Consider the following 15,302-nt stretch of genomic DNA (forward strand, 5'->3'; position numbering starts at 1 on the left):
TCCATGTCTGCCAAGACAAGCTAGTGCTATTCATACCAACTTCTTTCATAAAGGTTTTTCATCCAACAGGCAATGGCACACTGAAATACATCTTGGGAAGAGTAAGCCAACCTTCAGGATCCAAACTCTAAACTGGACACAACACTGCACCAAGACCAGCCAGAACTACAGTGTCCAGGGACTTGCACCATGAGAGTGCAAAAGCACAGACCTCATTCCAAACACACAAGCAGGAAAACCATGAACACAAACAGTGCATCCTCTGAGCTGTACTTACAGGAGGTGATGCCAGGTGAGAGGTGGATGAGCTGCTAGAGGAACTACCAGAGCCAGAACTGGGATAAGAAGGCATTGGCACGGAAGCAGCTAAAACCAGCAAAAGACAAAACCAAAAGAAGTGGTTAGACCAAGATCAAGCAATAATAAAATGTCTTCATCTTTTCCCATCAGGTTTATCTCATGCACCATCATATATCTCATATATCACACGTGGTCAATTAAAGGAGAACAAAAGAAAATTAGCAATCTGTTCAGTTATGTGATTCACAGCCATGCACACTCTCACAGGACTGAGAACTCCTGACCAAGATCAGATGCCCTCTCAACTACGCAGGCAGCAAGATGGGTTTGCCCTAAAGAGCCTCCAAAGCATCTTTGCAAAGGCAGGGAAAGAGAAAATGGAACTGAGTTGCAGAAGCCAGGAACTAGACCATACCCTGACAGATTCTTCTTCATGAGACCTCATGGCTTGGCACACATACATCAAATATTGGGAGGTGTGTGCCAAGTTAAACACATTCCTACTCAAAGCCTATGTGTTTGCTGTCCAAACAGCCACTCGGGCATCCCAGGCCACATGTTCCTGGCAAAAACCCAAAACCCAACAAAAAACCCTCAAGGGGGTTTTTCCTCAAGGAAACAGCACATTGCCTCCTATAGTTCAATGTGGTCACTTCTGCAAGTTAAATATGTTTTGGTCCTTTAGTATCTATGTACAGAAACTATTTGCACAGCACAGGTCATCTCTGTGTCCCTTCCTTTTATGTTTCATTGTTCAGCATAGGAACAGCCAATTTTATTCACTTCATTGTTGCACTGGCCTTTGTAACCCTCACAAGGCCTAAAGCTTACATTGAAAGGCCTAGTTAGCACCAACCTTCAGGCAGAAAAGATGATTAAGGCATCACAGGAGAAAAGAATATTTAACTCCAATGACTTATGTGAGTGAGGTTCAGTAAATAACAGAAAAGCCCAGCTTAGCCAAGCAGGGAGACAGTCAAAGGTAACAACAGCTCTTCAAAGGACTTTGAAGTAGTTAGTGGTTCAAATTCCCCAGTCCACCTGCACAAGACTGAACAGCACAGAAAAGCCCAAAATCCCCACTTCAAGGCAGCCTGAAGTCAGATTTTACACTGGCACCATTTTGGTATTTGAATGACTTAAGACAGAGATCAGAGACAATAGTTAATTGAGGAGAGGAGCACTTTGCTGCTTTTCCATTATGCTGGCAGAGAATTAGCACCTTCTATCAAATTCCTACTTTTACAGTACCTGTGCTAATGACTCCATACCTAATACAAGGGAGATTAATAACACCTAGAAGAAGAATGCTTCTGTCTGAAGTAAAACTACCTCTGTCATTAATCCCATTACACACTACAAAGTACTTACTCTATTCAACGGGCTAGAAAAATAAAAGTCCATCTCTTTGCAATCAACTGTTGAAACAGTGTTCTAATGATAAAAGAATGGGAAAATATGCCTTTTAATAAAAGGCATTAGGAGGTTTTTCCGTGCAGCCTATCAAAGAAGGTTAAAGGGTAACTGGACCAAAGTCTTTTATCACAAAGAGAGCAATCAGAGACACTGAATTCCTCAGTCAGAGAGATATAACAAGATCCAACAACAAGGAAAAGAAGCCAAAGCAGTGCAGACTTAAAATATATATTTTAATGTAAGTAACTGACCACTTTAACAGTTTAAGCAGGGTCACAGTAATCTCTTCAGCCTTTGACAACTTTAACAAGTAGGAATCCACAGGGGGATGGCAGTGGGGGGCCTGCACACACTTTTTAGCTTCTGCATCTATTCTGCACTAGATTTAGCACCCCTGATGGGCTGTGCTGTTGTGACACTCTGCCCTGGCTCCTGCCCAGCAGCAGGGATGGAGGCATCCTGAGGATGGGTGTTCTGGGAGGTCGGTCAGGGGCTTGGCATGGAAAGGCACTCTGTCCACAGCCAACACAGCTGCCTCCCCTCCCCCTGCTCAGGGAACACACACAGAGGCCTGAGAACCTGCTTGTAAAATGAAGAGCCCTGTCCTGCTTCTATCACAGTGCTTTTGATCTCCACAGTCCTCCCACAGAGCCTGCAGAGCAATCCCTAGGACTTTCCCTATAGATTAAACACTAGAAAGGAAGGGTGGAAAAAGTCTCCCCCCCGTTTATCTTGCCAGATGCTACAGAACAACTCATCCATGTACAGACAGCCCTTTCTGTTATGGAAGGGTGCTTTTAACAAAAAAAAAAAAAATTCTCTGTGTATCCACACATGCCTGCTGCAAGACTTGCATCACCATTCATTTTTCCTGGAATTTGCACTTTTGTTAGAGTCATTTCAGTTCTCTCCAAGGTCCCCTCCAGTCTATTTTGGTTCTGTGATTATTGATTTAAACCTGGCTAGAATTGAGACACTTCTATTTTTGACTATTTGCTTCAGACAGCTTTTCATTAATCAGGAGGGAAGACAAGCTGCCAGACTTTGCCATTATCATCTGAAACTCAAACTCAGCTGCATGAAGCACTCCTTTAGATACAGCCTCTATTAACCACTCTTCTTATTTCAATCCCTTTGAACTCCCCACATTCACACTGTAAAGCTGTGAGCTCCAGCTCAGAAGGTCCTGACACTCTTAACAGACTTTGATGCATGCAGAACCATGAGGTTTGGCTCTGACAAACCCTCTCTGACCTCCACAGCCCTGCTGGGGCACTGTTTGGTGTCAGCCATGTAGGCCAGCTTGAAAGAAAGACGCTGCTTCCATCTCCTCCACACACCCAGGCACTCCCAGTTCAAAATTAAAAAGGGTGCAAACACTTGGCTCATCATGTTTTCAGTTGAGTCTGAATGTGGGGAATGTTAACATGAATTGTAGGCAGGCCCCCACCCAAATCCAGAAATTGCTGGATTGTAATTGTAATGTAAATAAGTCTGTTTTCATAATTGTCCTCTCCAACTTGCTCCAGCAACAGAACAGTCATCCTGTACATTGTGTAACCATTGCCAACTGGTTTCAAAATGGGAGAGCTGGGAGCCATAAAGGCAAGTCTGTGCTCCAGCTGTGTGGATCCTGATATTGGATCCTATACTTGTAAAAATAACTTCTGACACATCATCCTACCAGGGGCTCAGCTGTCCTAAAAATATCCAACCCTCAAGTTTTATAGAAAAGCTTTATTTGGAATCTGAGTTCTACATACACTGGAGAGATGCACTTTTCTGATTATCTGGATTCAATTAAAACAACTCATCAAAAAGTTCCTTAATTGCAATCTCTGACAAGGCAATAAAGTTTGAGTGCAAACTCTGCAAGGACTTGTCCAAATAAGCTGCTCTTTAGAGTTTAGAATTCTGCAGCATTAAAATCTTATATATGCAGAAGCCATGGAGATCTTTTGCTAGTTTTCACCTGAGTAGTCTATGTACAATAAGATTAAAAAGATGGCAAAAATCAAGCAAAGCCTGACAGGTATTTTGGACACTGAAGCACCCATGCACTCCTGAACCATAACTGCTCACCTTTCATGCTCTCTTAACTCAGAGTCAAGGAGGCAGCAGCTCCTCATTCATTAAAGGCAGCAGCAGAAAAACCTCCAAAATATTCTGCACGGGTACCAATTACAATGTGTTTACTGAGAGAAGACTTGCACAAGCATCTAATTATCCTTCTCATGTGTTATTACTGTAACACATGGCCCCATACCATATGCTGATCAGACCTGGCTACAGACAGACAGTCTGACTAGACACAGCATTTTAAAGGCTTTATTAATACATTTTTACACATCTAAAGTACATGCTTAGTCACGGGTACAAAACCCACAATATAAAATAAATTATAAAAAAAACAAACAAAAACAAATAAAGCACGCCATTTTAGTTAACAAAGCCCAAGGGCCCTAAATCCAATCTTCAGGGAGGGAGATGAGAGGAGGGACATGAAAACAACCATCCCTCAAAACAGCAGGGAAGAAAAGGTGCTTGTCAGAAATGTCTTATTGAATAATTTTTGAAAGAAATGTTGATTCTGCTGAAGTATTTCAAAAAACATGCAAATGTATTCCAACAAGAGGGATCCCCCTGCCTTAGCAGCTTTAAAATGATCCACCTGGAGAATGATGATCTACATTCTACAGGACTCACCAATTTTCCAGAATTCCAAAGTTACATTATATTTAAAAAAAAATTCAGATGTGAATGATTTAGTGGTAGCTAATGATCAGCTCTCAAGGAGAGCAAGAACACAAGGCACACTTCCCCAGCTCTCCACTGCAGGCCTGAGGGCTCCAATTCAGTCTGAGCACAACCACCATGGTTCAGATGCAGCTCTTCTTCTCTTTGGTATTTCCTACACTTGATGTCGAGCCACATGTTGAGATGAAGCAGCACAGCAAGGTTTTGGACTCACCCTAGCTCTGCACAGAGTCAGGGGAGCCACTGCCTGAGAAATGCAGCCTTGCCAAGTCACACTGCAGCTGTGCAAGGGTCAAGCCCACTGCCATGCCAGACAGCATTTCATAAATCTCAGGTGAGTTTTTGTTGTGGAGATCACCATAACCCAGCCTTGACTGACACACTGGCTCTTCTCTCTCCTATCAGAAATCAAAAAGAACACAGGCAGCCTTCCTCCTCCAGGCTCTTCAGCACACTTCCCAGAGGCTCTGATCCATCACTGGCATCTGGCAGTAGCAGAGACCTCACAGCAGACTATAAGAACTCTCCTGAACCAGCAGATTTCTGTGCACCACAGCCTGAACATCTCCAGCAATGGGCTGACATTTCTCCCATGCCTTCAAACCCAGCAGCAGCCTGTCCTGCCAGGAGAGGACTCCAGGCTGTGGATGTATGTCCGGAGGTGAGCACCAGCAGGGTGACAGAGAGCTCTGGAGTTTGCATAGGCTTTACCTGCCTGTAAAGGGCTTTTTTTTCTTGGTTCTTGACCCCACACCACTAACCTTGGTGCAGCTGGGGGCAAAGGCTGAGCTACAGTCTCCTGCTCATAATGGCACCTCTGGTTCCTGCACAGCAGGCGTGCACAAGCTGGAAACTGGGGCCAAGTCAGGAGAACCCTCTGCTGTTTTTCTGGGGCTCTCTGCTCCCCTGGCCAGTGCAGCAGAGGGACAGCAGGAGGCAGGAGATGAGGTGGTGGGCATGCAAGAACATCCTGAGGGGGAGATCTTCTGCCCACAGGGGGATCAGACTCCGAAGGGCTTTTCGCACACAGCCGAGGGACAGGAGGTGCCAGGAGCTGGGCTGCCTTAGGAGCAGCCCTGTGGGGCCAGAGTCCTTTCCTGGCCCCACACCCTGCTGGCACAGCTGGGTTCAGGGCCCTGGCTGCTTTGAAAGCTCCCCTAAACCAGAAGCGTCTTTTCTTGCCCGCAGGACGATCACCTGAGTGCACAGGTAAAACCTCATCAGGGACAGCTCAGAAGTCCTGCTCTGGCAGCAGGAAAGCCAGAGAGTCAGGAGGGATGTGGATATCAGAGAATAGCACACAACCAAGAGTGGAACTGGGTTTGTGCTAGACAGGGTTCCTCCAAAACCTTGCACTGGACACCCCAAATTAGTCACTGATGAAGATCCTTGGTGCTGTCATTTATTCAGGAGATTAGATGTCCCTCCAGAGAAGATGACCATTCACAATTCCACTGACCCAAGTTCCCTGGACAGAGGATGCCCATGCATGCACTATGATGCCCCATGCACAATTTAGAAGCAATTCTGAATTGTTTTCCACCAAAACCAAACCTCTGAACCACAATACATGTGGCTGCAACTTTTCCAAAGTTTTGAATCAAAAGGAGGAAGAGAGAACTTGCAATGGAAATCTGTCTTTGTTCTGGCCAGCTTCCACAGAGTACAAAATATAAACCCTTCTAAAACAAGATGTATCAAGAACTTTGATGTAAATGATGAAACAAGTTTGGGTAACCACAAAATTTGGCTTTTGCACAGTCAACCTGGCAAGCAGGGCCAAGAGTGCCAGTTTCCACCATTCACTAGCCTGAATGGTCCCACAGGTAAGGATGAAAAGCAAGACCATGATAAAGAATCCTGTGTATACCTACAGGCACCCCACTGGCCAAGAACTCCACACAAAGCAGCTGAATACATTTCAAAGCTACATTTGCTTCTGCTTTAGGCTTCTAAATATTCCCCAATCATCCCTTTGAAGATAACTCAGTAAAATTAAGTACATTTTGATGGCAAAATCTGGACATGACATAGTAATAAACACTGAATCCCTGCCTAAATAACTAAGGAAACATAAAGCAGTATTTTTCTTTTCTTTTGAACTAACAACAAAGGAAGTCAGGCCATGGTTCAAAAGGAGTTGTAATCAAAAATGCAATACTTACATTTTTTCATAGAGGCACTTGCATCCAAGAATGGGTGATGGAAAAATTCATCTGAAAAAAACCAAGAACAATGACTCAGTGAAAGAAAATGACTGTAAGGAGTTTACACAGCAGCTAAAGCACAGGAAGTTAGTGTTATACAGTGATTTTTCCATGCAACAATGGAAGCTGACTATGGTTGCATATAGAAATGGTGAGGAATACAGGCTGGAGACTTGATGCAGAACCTGCTCATGAAATAAGGATGGGAAATTAATTGGATCTCTGGCTGATCAGGATGATGAATCACCCTAAATGTAGGGATCCAGAGAAGCTGCATTGACCACACTGCACTGCCACTCACTCCATGGAATAGGAATGCTGGACAAAAGGACTTCCACTGAGTGATCTTCCAAGACACACAGACTCAAATCCACCATGCACTGAGGGCAGAAATGCATTTTTAATGGGCCACCCCAGAACCACAGCCCACAGCTCCCTTCCCTTCACATCAAACACAACTCCTGCTTCCTCCCCTCATTATGGGAATTCATTCTACAGATCCAGGCCAAGAAAAAGCTTCTGTCCTGGCTTGCTGAACTCTCTACATGTTTGCCTGTCCTCACAAGTAGCCACTTCTCCCAGCTCCTTCATCTCTGATTCACTGCAGCTTTGTGCCAGAGCCCTCTCCTATCACAATCAGCAACTCAGTCTTTTGGGAGTGTCAGCCATGGATCAACACTGATTACTGAGCTTCAGCTTCTTTCCCAGAATGGATTTCCTGTTGCAACACCCAAAGTTTACAAACTTCTTCTGTAAACAGCTCGTTTTTGGCGACTGAGCTTTCCAGAAAGCAGTCACTGGGTTTTTTGATTGTCTGCTTTTAAACCTTGAACAATCCCTGTTTCCCCAGCCTCTCCTCACCACTGCCAAGGTCCCACAGCCAGAGTGCAGTGTCTGGAGCAGAGCTCAAGGCAGGGAATGGAAATCTTTGGCAGGGAAAGCTGGAATCTCAGAGATTAGATCTGCTGTGCATGGAGAACATCCCCATCCTGTGGGAGCTGCTCAGCTGCTGAGCTTTCCTGCTTCTTTTTCAGCCTGCTGCACTAAGGAGGGTACCATCCCTCAGCCAAGCTGACTCAACTGAGGGGGTGGAAATTATGATTTCTTTCACTTTTCCCCCTCCCCACTCCAAACTGCTTATTAGCTGTGCTTGCAAAGCAAAATTCAAACAACCCAGCTTGTAATCATCAGCAGGAAACTAGAAACTTGAAACCCTCCTGGTTTTCCTCTAGATAATCTTGAGATTGCAGAGAGCATCAGTTCCTGGCAGAACAGCAGCTGGGACACACAATAAGTATATGAAGTTTCAAGCTGATGAGTTGCTGTTGTGTGACTCAACTGAGCCCCAGGGGAGCTCTGTGGAGGTCACTGTGACATCTCCAAGCAGACAGTCTCAGGAAACAAGGAACAGCAGGAACCCCTCTCCTCTAGAGACATGCCAATTTATTGATAAATATGTAATTAAGAACAGGAAAAATGTCAATACTGCAAGATGTGCTGTAACTGTTGTCCAGAGTGATATCAGAATCTATTATTTCAAATTCCCAAGTGTTGGACATGGATTCATGCACTCTACTCCCAAGAGGTTCAAAACCAGTTCATATGGGCTAAAAAGGTCCAAGATCTGCAGGGAATAACCCTGCCAGGTGATTCTATCCAAGCCAGTCTGTCAGGAGCTTCAACAATTCACTTTTCAAAAGACACATTCTCTCACTTCTACATTCCAGTAACCAGTCCATTGCATTCATCACTGGATAACTATGATTAGCCTCAGGTAATCCACAGTTGCTTACCCAGCTGACCATCCCCAGAAAGACTTTCCTGGTATCTCTAATCCAAAATAATAACAGAGGGTGCAAAACAATTCACCTAGCATATGCTGCCCAGCAGGAAAGAATCCACCTGAGCAGATAAGCAAACAAAAACCCAGCAGAAAACTAATTCTCAAACACCAGAAATATCAAACTATTCTACCCCAGGTCTGATTCAAAAGCAGCATCCTGAACATACACATGATGTGTTTGCCTTGAGATGACCAGGTCCTTTCAGCAACTCATGGAAAGGCTCCACCTCTACCTGCTTTCCTCTAGGGAATGGCTTTCCTAGGTTTTCAGACCTTTGAGCTCAGCTAAAACACATCTGTAAGATGCTGCCAAGGCAGAACCACTGGGCTCACAATGATTGATCTCAGTTTAGAAGGAATTAAGACAAAAAAGGAAATCCTCATGTCAGCCAAGACAGAAGACTGAGACAAAGGCTTGGAGACTGCCAGCTTGAGCCCTGAGAAGGACCAAGGCTTCCTTCCACAGAAACTGGAGAAGCAGGGAAGGGTCTGCAAGCAGCTACAACTCCTGGCTCAAATTATCACAGCAACTCCTGAGAACCAGGGGGTAGTGAGTGGATTGCTCAGTAAATGAGTACAGCTTGCAGCTCTGGGAAGGAACTGTGACAGAAAAGCACAGATACACAAGACACATTTTACCTAGTAACACACTTAACCACAGTTCAGAGAGATGATAAAAGCAGAAGCCAGAACAGGGAATACAAGTAACAAACACATGCTGAAGCTGTGCCAAGTCTCCTCGGTTTACAAAATTGTACTGAAATCAGCACTGACCTTTCCAGCACATAAACTAAAACCCCCAAGATTATGCAACCCTCCAGGCACAGGTGAAATCCAGGTGTCTGGATGCTTCTCCTAGCACCAGCCAAAAGTAGAGAGGCTTGTGCAGTGCCAAAAGGCAGAGGCAGGCAGCAGAACTCAAACTGGAAGGAGATCTTACCAAAGTCCATGCGGTCCTTGTGATTACGCTGCAAGAGGCCCAGCAGGAGCTGCCTCAGGTGGCTTGATGTCTCCCTGGGGATGCTAGGATTGAAAACAAAAGCAAAATAAGAGACTTGCAGTCTACTTCAACAGCTTTTACATATTCAGGAAGGCAACTGGCAAATGCAAACTCACTCCATGCCTGCTGGGTCAGGAACACCAGGAGCTGACTGGAGGGAAGCTGATCAGAAATGTCTCTATTTAACATCTCTGGCTTTCACTCCCCACTGCATTGTTCAGGCTACAGCTAATTTTGCCTTAGTGACCTCTCCCATGAGCACCTGCAGATTCTTCCCTTCATCCCTCTGGTGCTCAGCTAAGCCCATTCCACTTGCAGTATTTTACACATAATAAATAAAATCACGCCTACTTGCTCTAATGGGAATAAGATCACTAGAACAAAGCAGTTTCCAAGGGGAAGCTTCCAATTAAGACACTGGTGGTGAAATGTATCACCAATTACTACCATTTTATTAAGGCATTTATTTTTCAGTGCAGCTTATGTGAGACTAGCAAGTAACCTTTGTCTATTTGCTTCCTTGATATACAGCATATATTAATTGAAGGCCACTAAGGTGTGAGCAACTGCTACCTCATCGAGCTAAGATTTGTGCAGTTACTGCCTCACTTTTCAGCATAGTTAGGAAAAAAATATTCTTTTCAAGCCTTTGAAACAAAAGAGTTGTTAAAGCACTGCGCCCTCCCTCACCCCACAGGCAGATGGGGAAAAGGCCAGAGCAGCTCTTCATAACCCCTGTAGATTGAAAAATGCAAGGAATAAACGGATGGATTAAGGCACAGAAAAGCAGAGTTCAGCTCTTGCATAAGTGGATTCAGCCCTGCTGACTTCCCTCCATCCCCAGAAGTGCTGCTGGGGGCTTTGGGCTGGGGCAGAGCTCTCCTAGTGAAGCGTGGGTGGCTGCAGCTCCTCTCAATATTAACTCTGTTTATCATGGCTGTTCCCAGCATGGTCCCCATGCTCTGCCAGGCTTTCCCCTCTCCCCACACTGGGTCAGCTGAGGTAATGACATGTGTGCCCAGCACAGTAATTTTAGCTCTCAGTGGCTCTGCACGTGGCTCTGGCATCAGTCACTGCCCTGAGGCCAAGCCCAACAAATGCTGGGGGAAAAAACCCTTCCTATACCATCAGCACCCACACACTCTGCCACAGGCAGGGGTAAAACAGAAGCTAAAAATAGTGGTGGGGGGGAAAAGGGTGCTAGCTAGCACTACCAGACCCCTGCTCAGAGGGACAGGAGATGGCAGGCAAGGTATGTCTTTACAGTTTTCAATACCACCCAGTTATTTTTCAGTGAAGCCCTAGGCCTTGCTGGGGCAGGAACTTGAATCCAGCAATTCCAAGAACAGAGAATGATGGCAAGCATCCCTCATTATTTGTTTGTACTGGAGGAGCTGCTTCTCCATCCTGATGCTGCACTGGTTTTGTGCACCTTGTCAGGCTGGCACAGGAGGAGGATACCTGGATTCTGGAAGGGATGCAGTTAGAATGAGACTCAGCTTGAATCCCATCAAAAGAGGGTCCTTTGGAAGCACTCTGTGTAATGGAATAACCCAAAGAAACCACAGCAAGCAGCCTCCTGAAAAATGCATCAGTGCTGGAGTCCTGCAGCCCTGCAGTGTTATCATCATCATTTATTTATCTGTGACACAAAGCTCTCTTTCAAAATGAGTCCATTTCCCAGCTATGACTTTAGCCTTGGTATGGTTTTAAAGCCAAGAAACAGGTACATCAACTCATGGACTGCAGATGGCACAACACAGATGGAGAGAGAGCAGATGAACAGCCTGTTTGCCTCCTCTTACCTCCCATGTCCAAAGCATCAAGCTTTGTTACCCTTCAGCATTATTTTCTAGGGCCATCTTCTTAAACATCAGCACAAATCTACCTCCTTTCCCCCCTGATGTACTGGGATGTACATCCAATGCAAACCAGCACAATGAATGTCAATGATTCATATGAACACTATTAAAATTGTGAGGCCTTTGGGCTTCTCCTGTCATGGGCTCCCCAGAATGCTCAGAACAGCATTTTCTCACCTGCAGCAGCAGCAGTGCAGCCAGGGACCACTTCCCCACTCCATGCCCAAGCCAAAACACCTTCCCTGGCCATGGCAAGGAAATGTGTGCCAGCCTGCATAGCCCCAAGGAAAATGAAAACAAATCCTGGCACTGCTGCAGTCCAAGGAGGTCTCTGGAGTAGTTTTGTGTTTCATCCTGTGCTGGCAGGGCACTCAAGCAGTTTATTCATGTTTACTCAGGAATGGCAAAGATTGCAGCCCATATTAAAGAGACAAACTGACTTGGGACAGAGGGAATTGCCATTTAAACAAAGGCCAGTTCAGATCTGACTTCCACAGTGAGAAAAATAATCAGCTTGATCTGAATTTTGGAAGAATTTTGTAGTTCAAAAGTGCAGATAAGTGAAAATAGCAAATGCAGACTGTGTGAAAGACTCAAGGACTAATCCCTACAAGAACAGACATGCTCTCCTCTTACAGCTGAGTTTCATTTCTCCCCCTGCCTGCACCATGAGCCAAGCAACAGCAGGGCACTGGGATTGACACAAGAAAATTTATTAATTTTATGGATTAATTTCTCATTTAGTAAGAAAGGCAGCCATGCTTTGGGCTGTGTAGGAAAAAGAGAAGCTCTACTTTCTACTCACACTGGCTCTAACTAGGCAGTCACATTTTTGCTTTAAATTGTTTCTTTCCAGGTGTTTTACTCCATCACACCCTCTGGTGCAATCCAGGTGCCCCAGAGGCAATCCTGATAGAAATTTGTGTCTTGTCCCCAAATCAAAACAGGAAGTACTTAAAATAAATTAACTGCATATCACAAGTCATTGATAAGAGCTCCAGCTCCTTGACAGTTCATTCCAGTTATCTCTTGGAGCTGTCTGAACTGATAAGGGGAAAGAAAAATCCATATACAGCAACCCAATGAACTTCCTGTATAGCTGCTGTATTAGCAGCTCTGCAAACTGGGAGCTAACTTTTTTAACCAGAAAGGCCATCCATATATATAATCTGGACCTTCAGCCCTGTCTCTGTACCAGGCTGAGGTTTTCAGAGCCAGCATGAGCTTCTGCTTTCAGAGTTCAGAAATCAAAAGGAAAGACCACAGCAACAAAACCAAAATACCCTGACAAATCACAGCAGCCAGCAGAGAGGTAACAAACACCCTGTTGGGAGGAGAGCAGTTCTCTTCCCTCTGGAAACTGCAGCAGTGTCCATTTCCAGGGAGGTTATAGCATTTCCCCCAATAGCAGGATGGACACAAGCAGTTGCTGCCCTGACACGTGAGAAATGGGAATGTGATCTGCAGCCAGGTATGGCAGGTTACAGCAGGGGCTGCAGCTTGGCTGCTCACACCATCCCAGAACTGCCTTGAGCTCCTCCCAAGGCTCTCAGCCTCAGGGGAGCCATGTGTGGAACAGGCTGGCTCTTGGAATCACTAACAGCCCTGAATTTTTGCAATGCAGAGAGACAGAACATCCCTTCCTTTCTGCAGACAGACAGAACATCCCAGCCCTGGCTTTCTGCTGCTGTCAGACTTTCTCTGGGCCACGTCACTGCTGGTTTAAGGAATGGGGAAAGGCAGGAGGCCAAATATTTTAGTCACCTCCCCAAGTGACAAGCCAGGAGCATGCAAGGACAGGTGTAAACACAGAGTAAACAAGTGCCTACAAATATTGACACTGGAAAAATGCTTACTTGGGCATCAGCATCTTGTTTTTCTCATAGAAGAGGCGAAGATCCTGTGGGCTGCTGGCCTGGAAGAGAGAAAGAAACCAGTACATGAAGCAGTTGACAGTGAAGGAAAGGGATTAGTATTTCTGTTCACTGTAGCTCTGAAGGGCAGAGGCACCTTTTAATTTCTGGACCAGCAGAGACAATGAGAACCTGCAGCTTTTGCTTTAGATTGAAAAGCCAGCCCTGTGCTGCAGTGAAAATACAGAATTTCAACCTGCTGCCATTTTGTCCCTGACCTGGCTCTGCCCTTCCACAGGCTGAGCTTCACTGCAGTGGGCTCTGATGCTCAGGTTTGAGCTGGCCTAATAGCCTCACCCAGGAGACTAAATAACTGTAGATGTGAGGAGTCCCAAATGATGAATGACAGATCCTGCTGAGAACATGGATTAATGCTGCAGGGCATTTAGAAAAGGGGCAGGGAGCCTGTTGACGTGCAAGGGATCTGTGAAGAGGAACATGGAGAAACAGCAGCTGAATTAGGATTTTCTACTTTAGTTCCAGGAAGGCAGAAGGTCTCAAGCCAGAGCTCCTATTTTATTTGTGCAATAATGTACACAACTACAGGGGATGTTGATGACAAGATTCCAAATTCTGAGAGATGGGATTAAAAAAAAAAAAACAAAAAAAAAAATGGGGGCTAGGCACAAGAGATTTACAGCTGAGGTTAAAAATAAAATCACCAGCAGACAAGCACAGACACATAAAAATCCCCTAATATAAATTCTCCATTTGTTTTTATGAAATGAATAACACAGGCCAGTAAATTAACCCTAGTGTCTCAAGCTTTTCTGCTTAGGGAAAGGTGCTTTATTAAAGGCAGGGATGGCTGGCTGGCACGACACAGACATGAAGGCACATAAACAGGGCAGGAAGATCACAGGGATTCATCTGCAATCAATTATTAGTGCAGCAGAGTGTGTAGGAAAGTGTGAATGAGGAGGCAACAGGCAGTTTCTCCTGATGTTCAGGGCAGGCTCAAAAACCCCTCGAGCCTTCCACCTACTTCTATTTCTAAATTAGAAGCATTTAAGGTCAATTAAGATGCTTAAAATGGCAAATCAGACAGGCCAATCTGCAGATGGCCATCAAAATACCACTAACATGGTATGGCTGGAAAAGCAGCCACATAAGATGCTGTTTCAACATCACCTACTCCCTCTGGCTGAAGATGAAAATTAAGGATAACTGAGAGCTCAGTAAAACAAACCTCAAGAGAAACCAAAGCTAGTCTCAAAAGCTGATAGTATCAACACACTTGTGTAGTACTCATCAGGGCAGTGATTTTTACACAGCCTTACCAACAGAAGCTACACCAAAAAACCATCAAAATTAAAGCAGAGCACCTTGTTACACAGATGCCAAACTGCATCATAATTTCCAACTGCTGCCACTCAATTTTATTCAGGAAAAGTCTATTTTACACCTTCCCCTTGCAGATCTTGGAATGTAATTAGATTAATATTTAGCAAACTGTAGGGAGGCAAGCAGACACACTTGCACCAAATGGCTTGGCCACATTGCCCAGAGTGATGACAAATATTCCTGACAGACAACGTGCAAGGAGGGGCAGAACTCCAGCATGGGGAGGGAAGGGCTCATTCACTTCAGAGAGATACAAGCCCTGGCTGTTTGCTCTGATCATTTCCTGTTGCAACAGCTCAATTGTTTCACAAACACAATGAAGCTCTGATCTACTTCAAACACTGTTTTGTCAGAAATTTTCCTGGCAATGAAGAGAGTATATTCAAAGCAGCATATAGATGAAGACCAGTTAATAAGAGAAGGTTTCTAAGCACTGGCTTGGACAGAAGCAAAATTCTCAATGAAGTTTTTCTCCTCTTTGTACAAATTCAAGAGATGTCCCTGTAGGGATGCTGCTCCTCCACATTCTGCTGTGTCAGTGCAATCCCCACTTGCTCTGCAGGGCCCATAGCAGGATCCTCCACACTCCCTCACTTGGGCTGTCCCAGGAGCCTGTGATTCCAGGCTGGTCCCCAGTGCAGATTCCAGGGGAAGGGAGTC

At 45.1% G+C, this 15,302-nt stretch overlaps 1 protein-coding gene across 10 annotated transcripts in view; it reads right to left on the minus strand.

The window, feature by feature from the left end:
* ULK1 (unc-51 like autophagy activating kinase 1) overlaps nucleotides 1-15,302 on the minus strand; it is a 75,791-nt gene that overhangs the window by 27,305 nt on the left and 33,184 nt on the right. For all 10 annotated transcript variants that reach the window (XM_079322905.1, XM_079322902.1, XM_079322900.1 and 7 more), the window contains exons 10-13: nucleotides 13,242-13,300; nucleotides 9,464-9,546; nucleotides 6,639-6,689; nucleotides 278-366 (exon numbers count right to left, since the gene is read on the minus strand). In XM_079322905.1, the coding sequence (XP_079179031.1) occupies nucleotides 278-366; nucleotides 6,639-6,689; nucleotides 9,464-9,546; nucleotides 13,242-13,300 (282 nt within the window). The remainder of the gene's footprint in view (nucleotides 1-277; nucleotides 367-6,638; nucleotides 6,690-9,463; nucleotides 9,547-13,241; nucleotides 13,301-15,302) is intronic.

Source organism: Erithacus rubecula (genome assembly GCF_903797595.1).
Source record: "Erithacus rubecula genome assembly, chromosome: 19".
Classification (NCBI taxonomy): Eukaryota; Metazoa; Chordata; class Aves; order Passeriformes; family Muscicapidae; genus Erithacus; species Erithacus rubecula.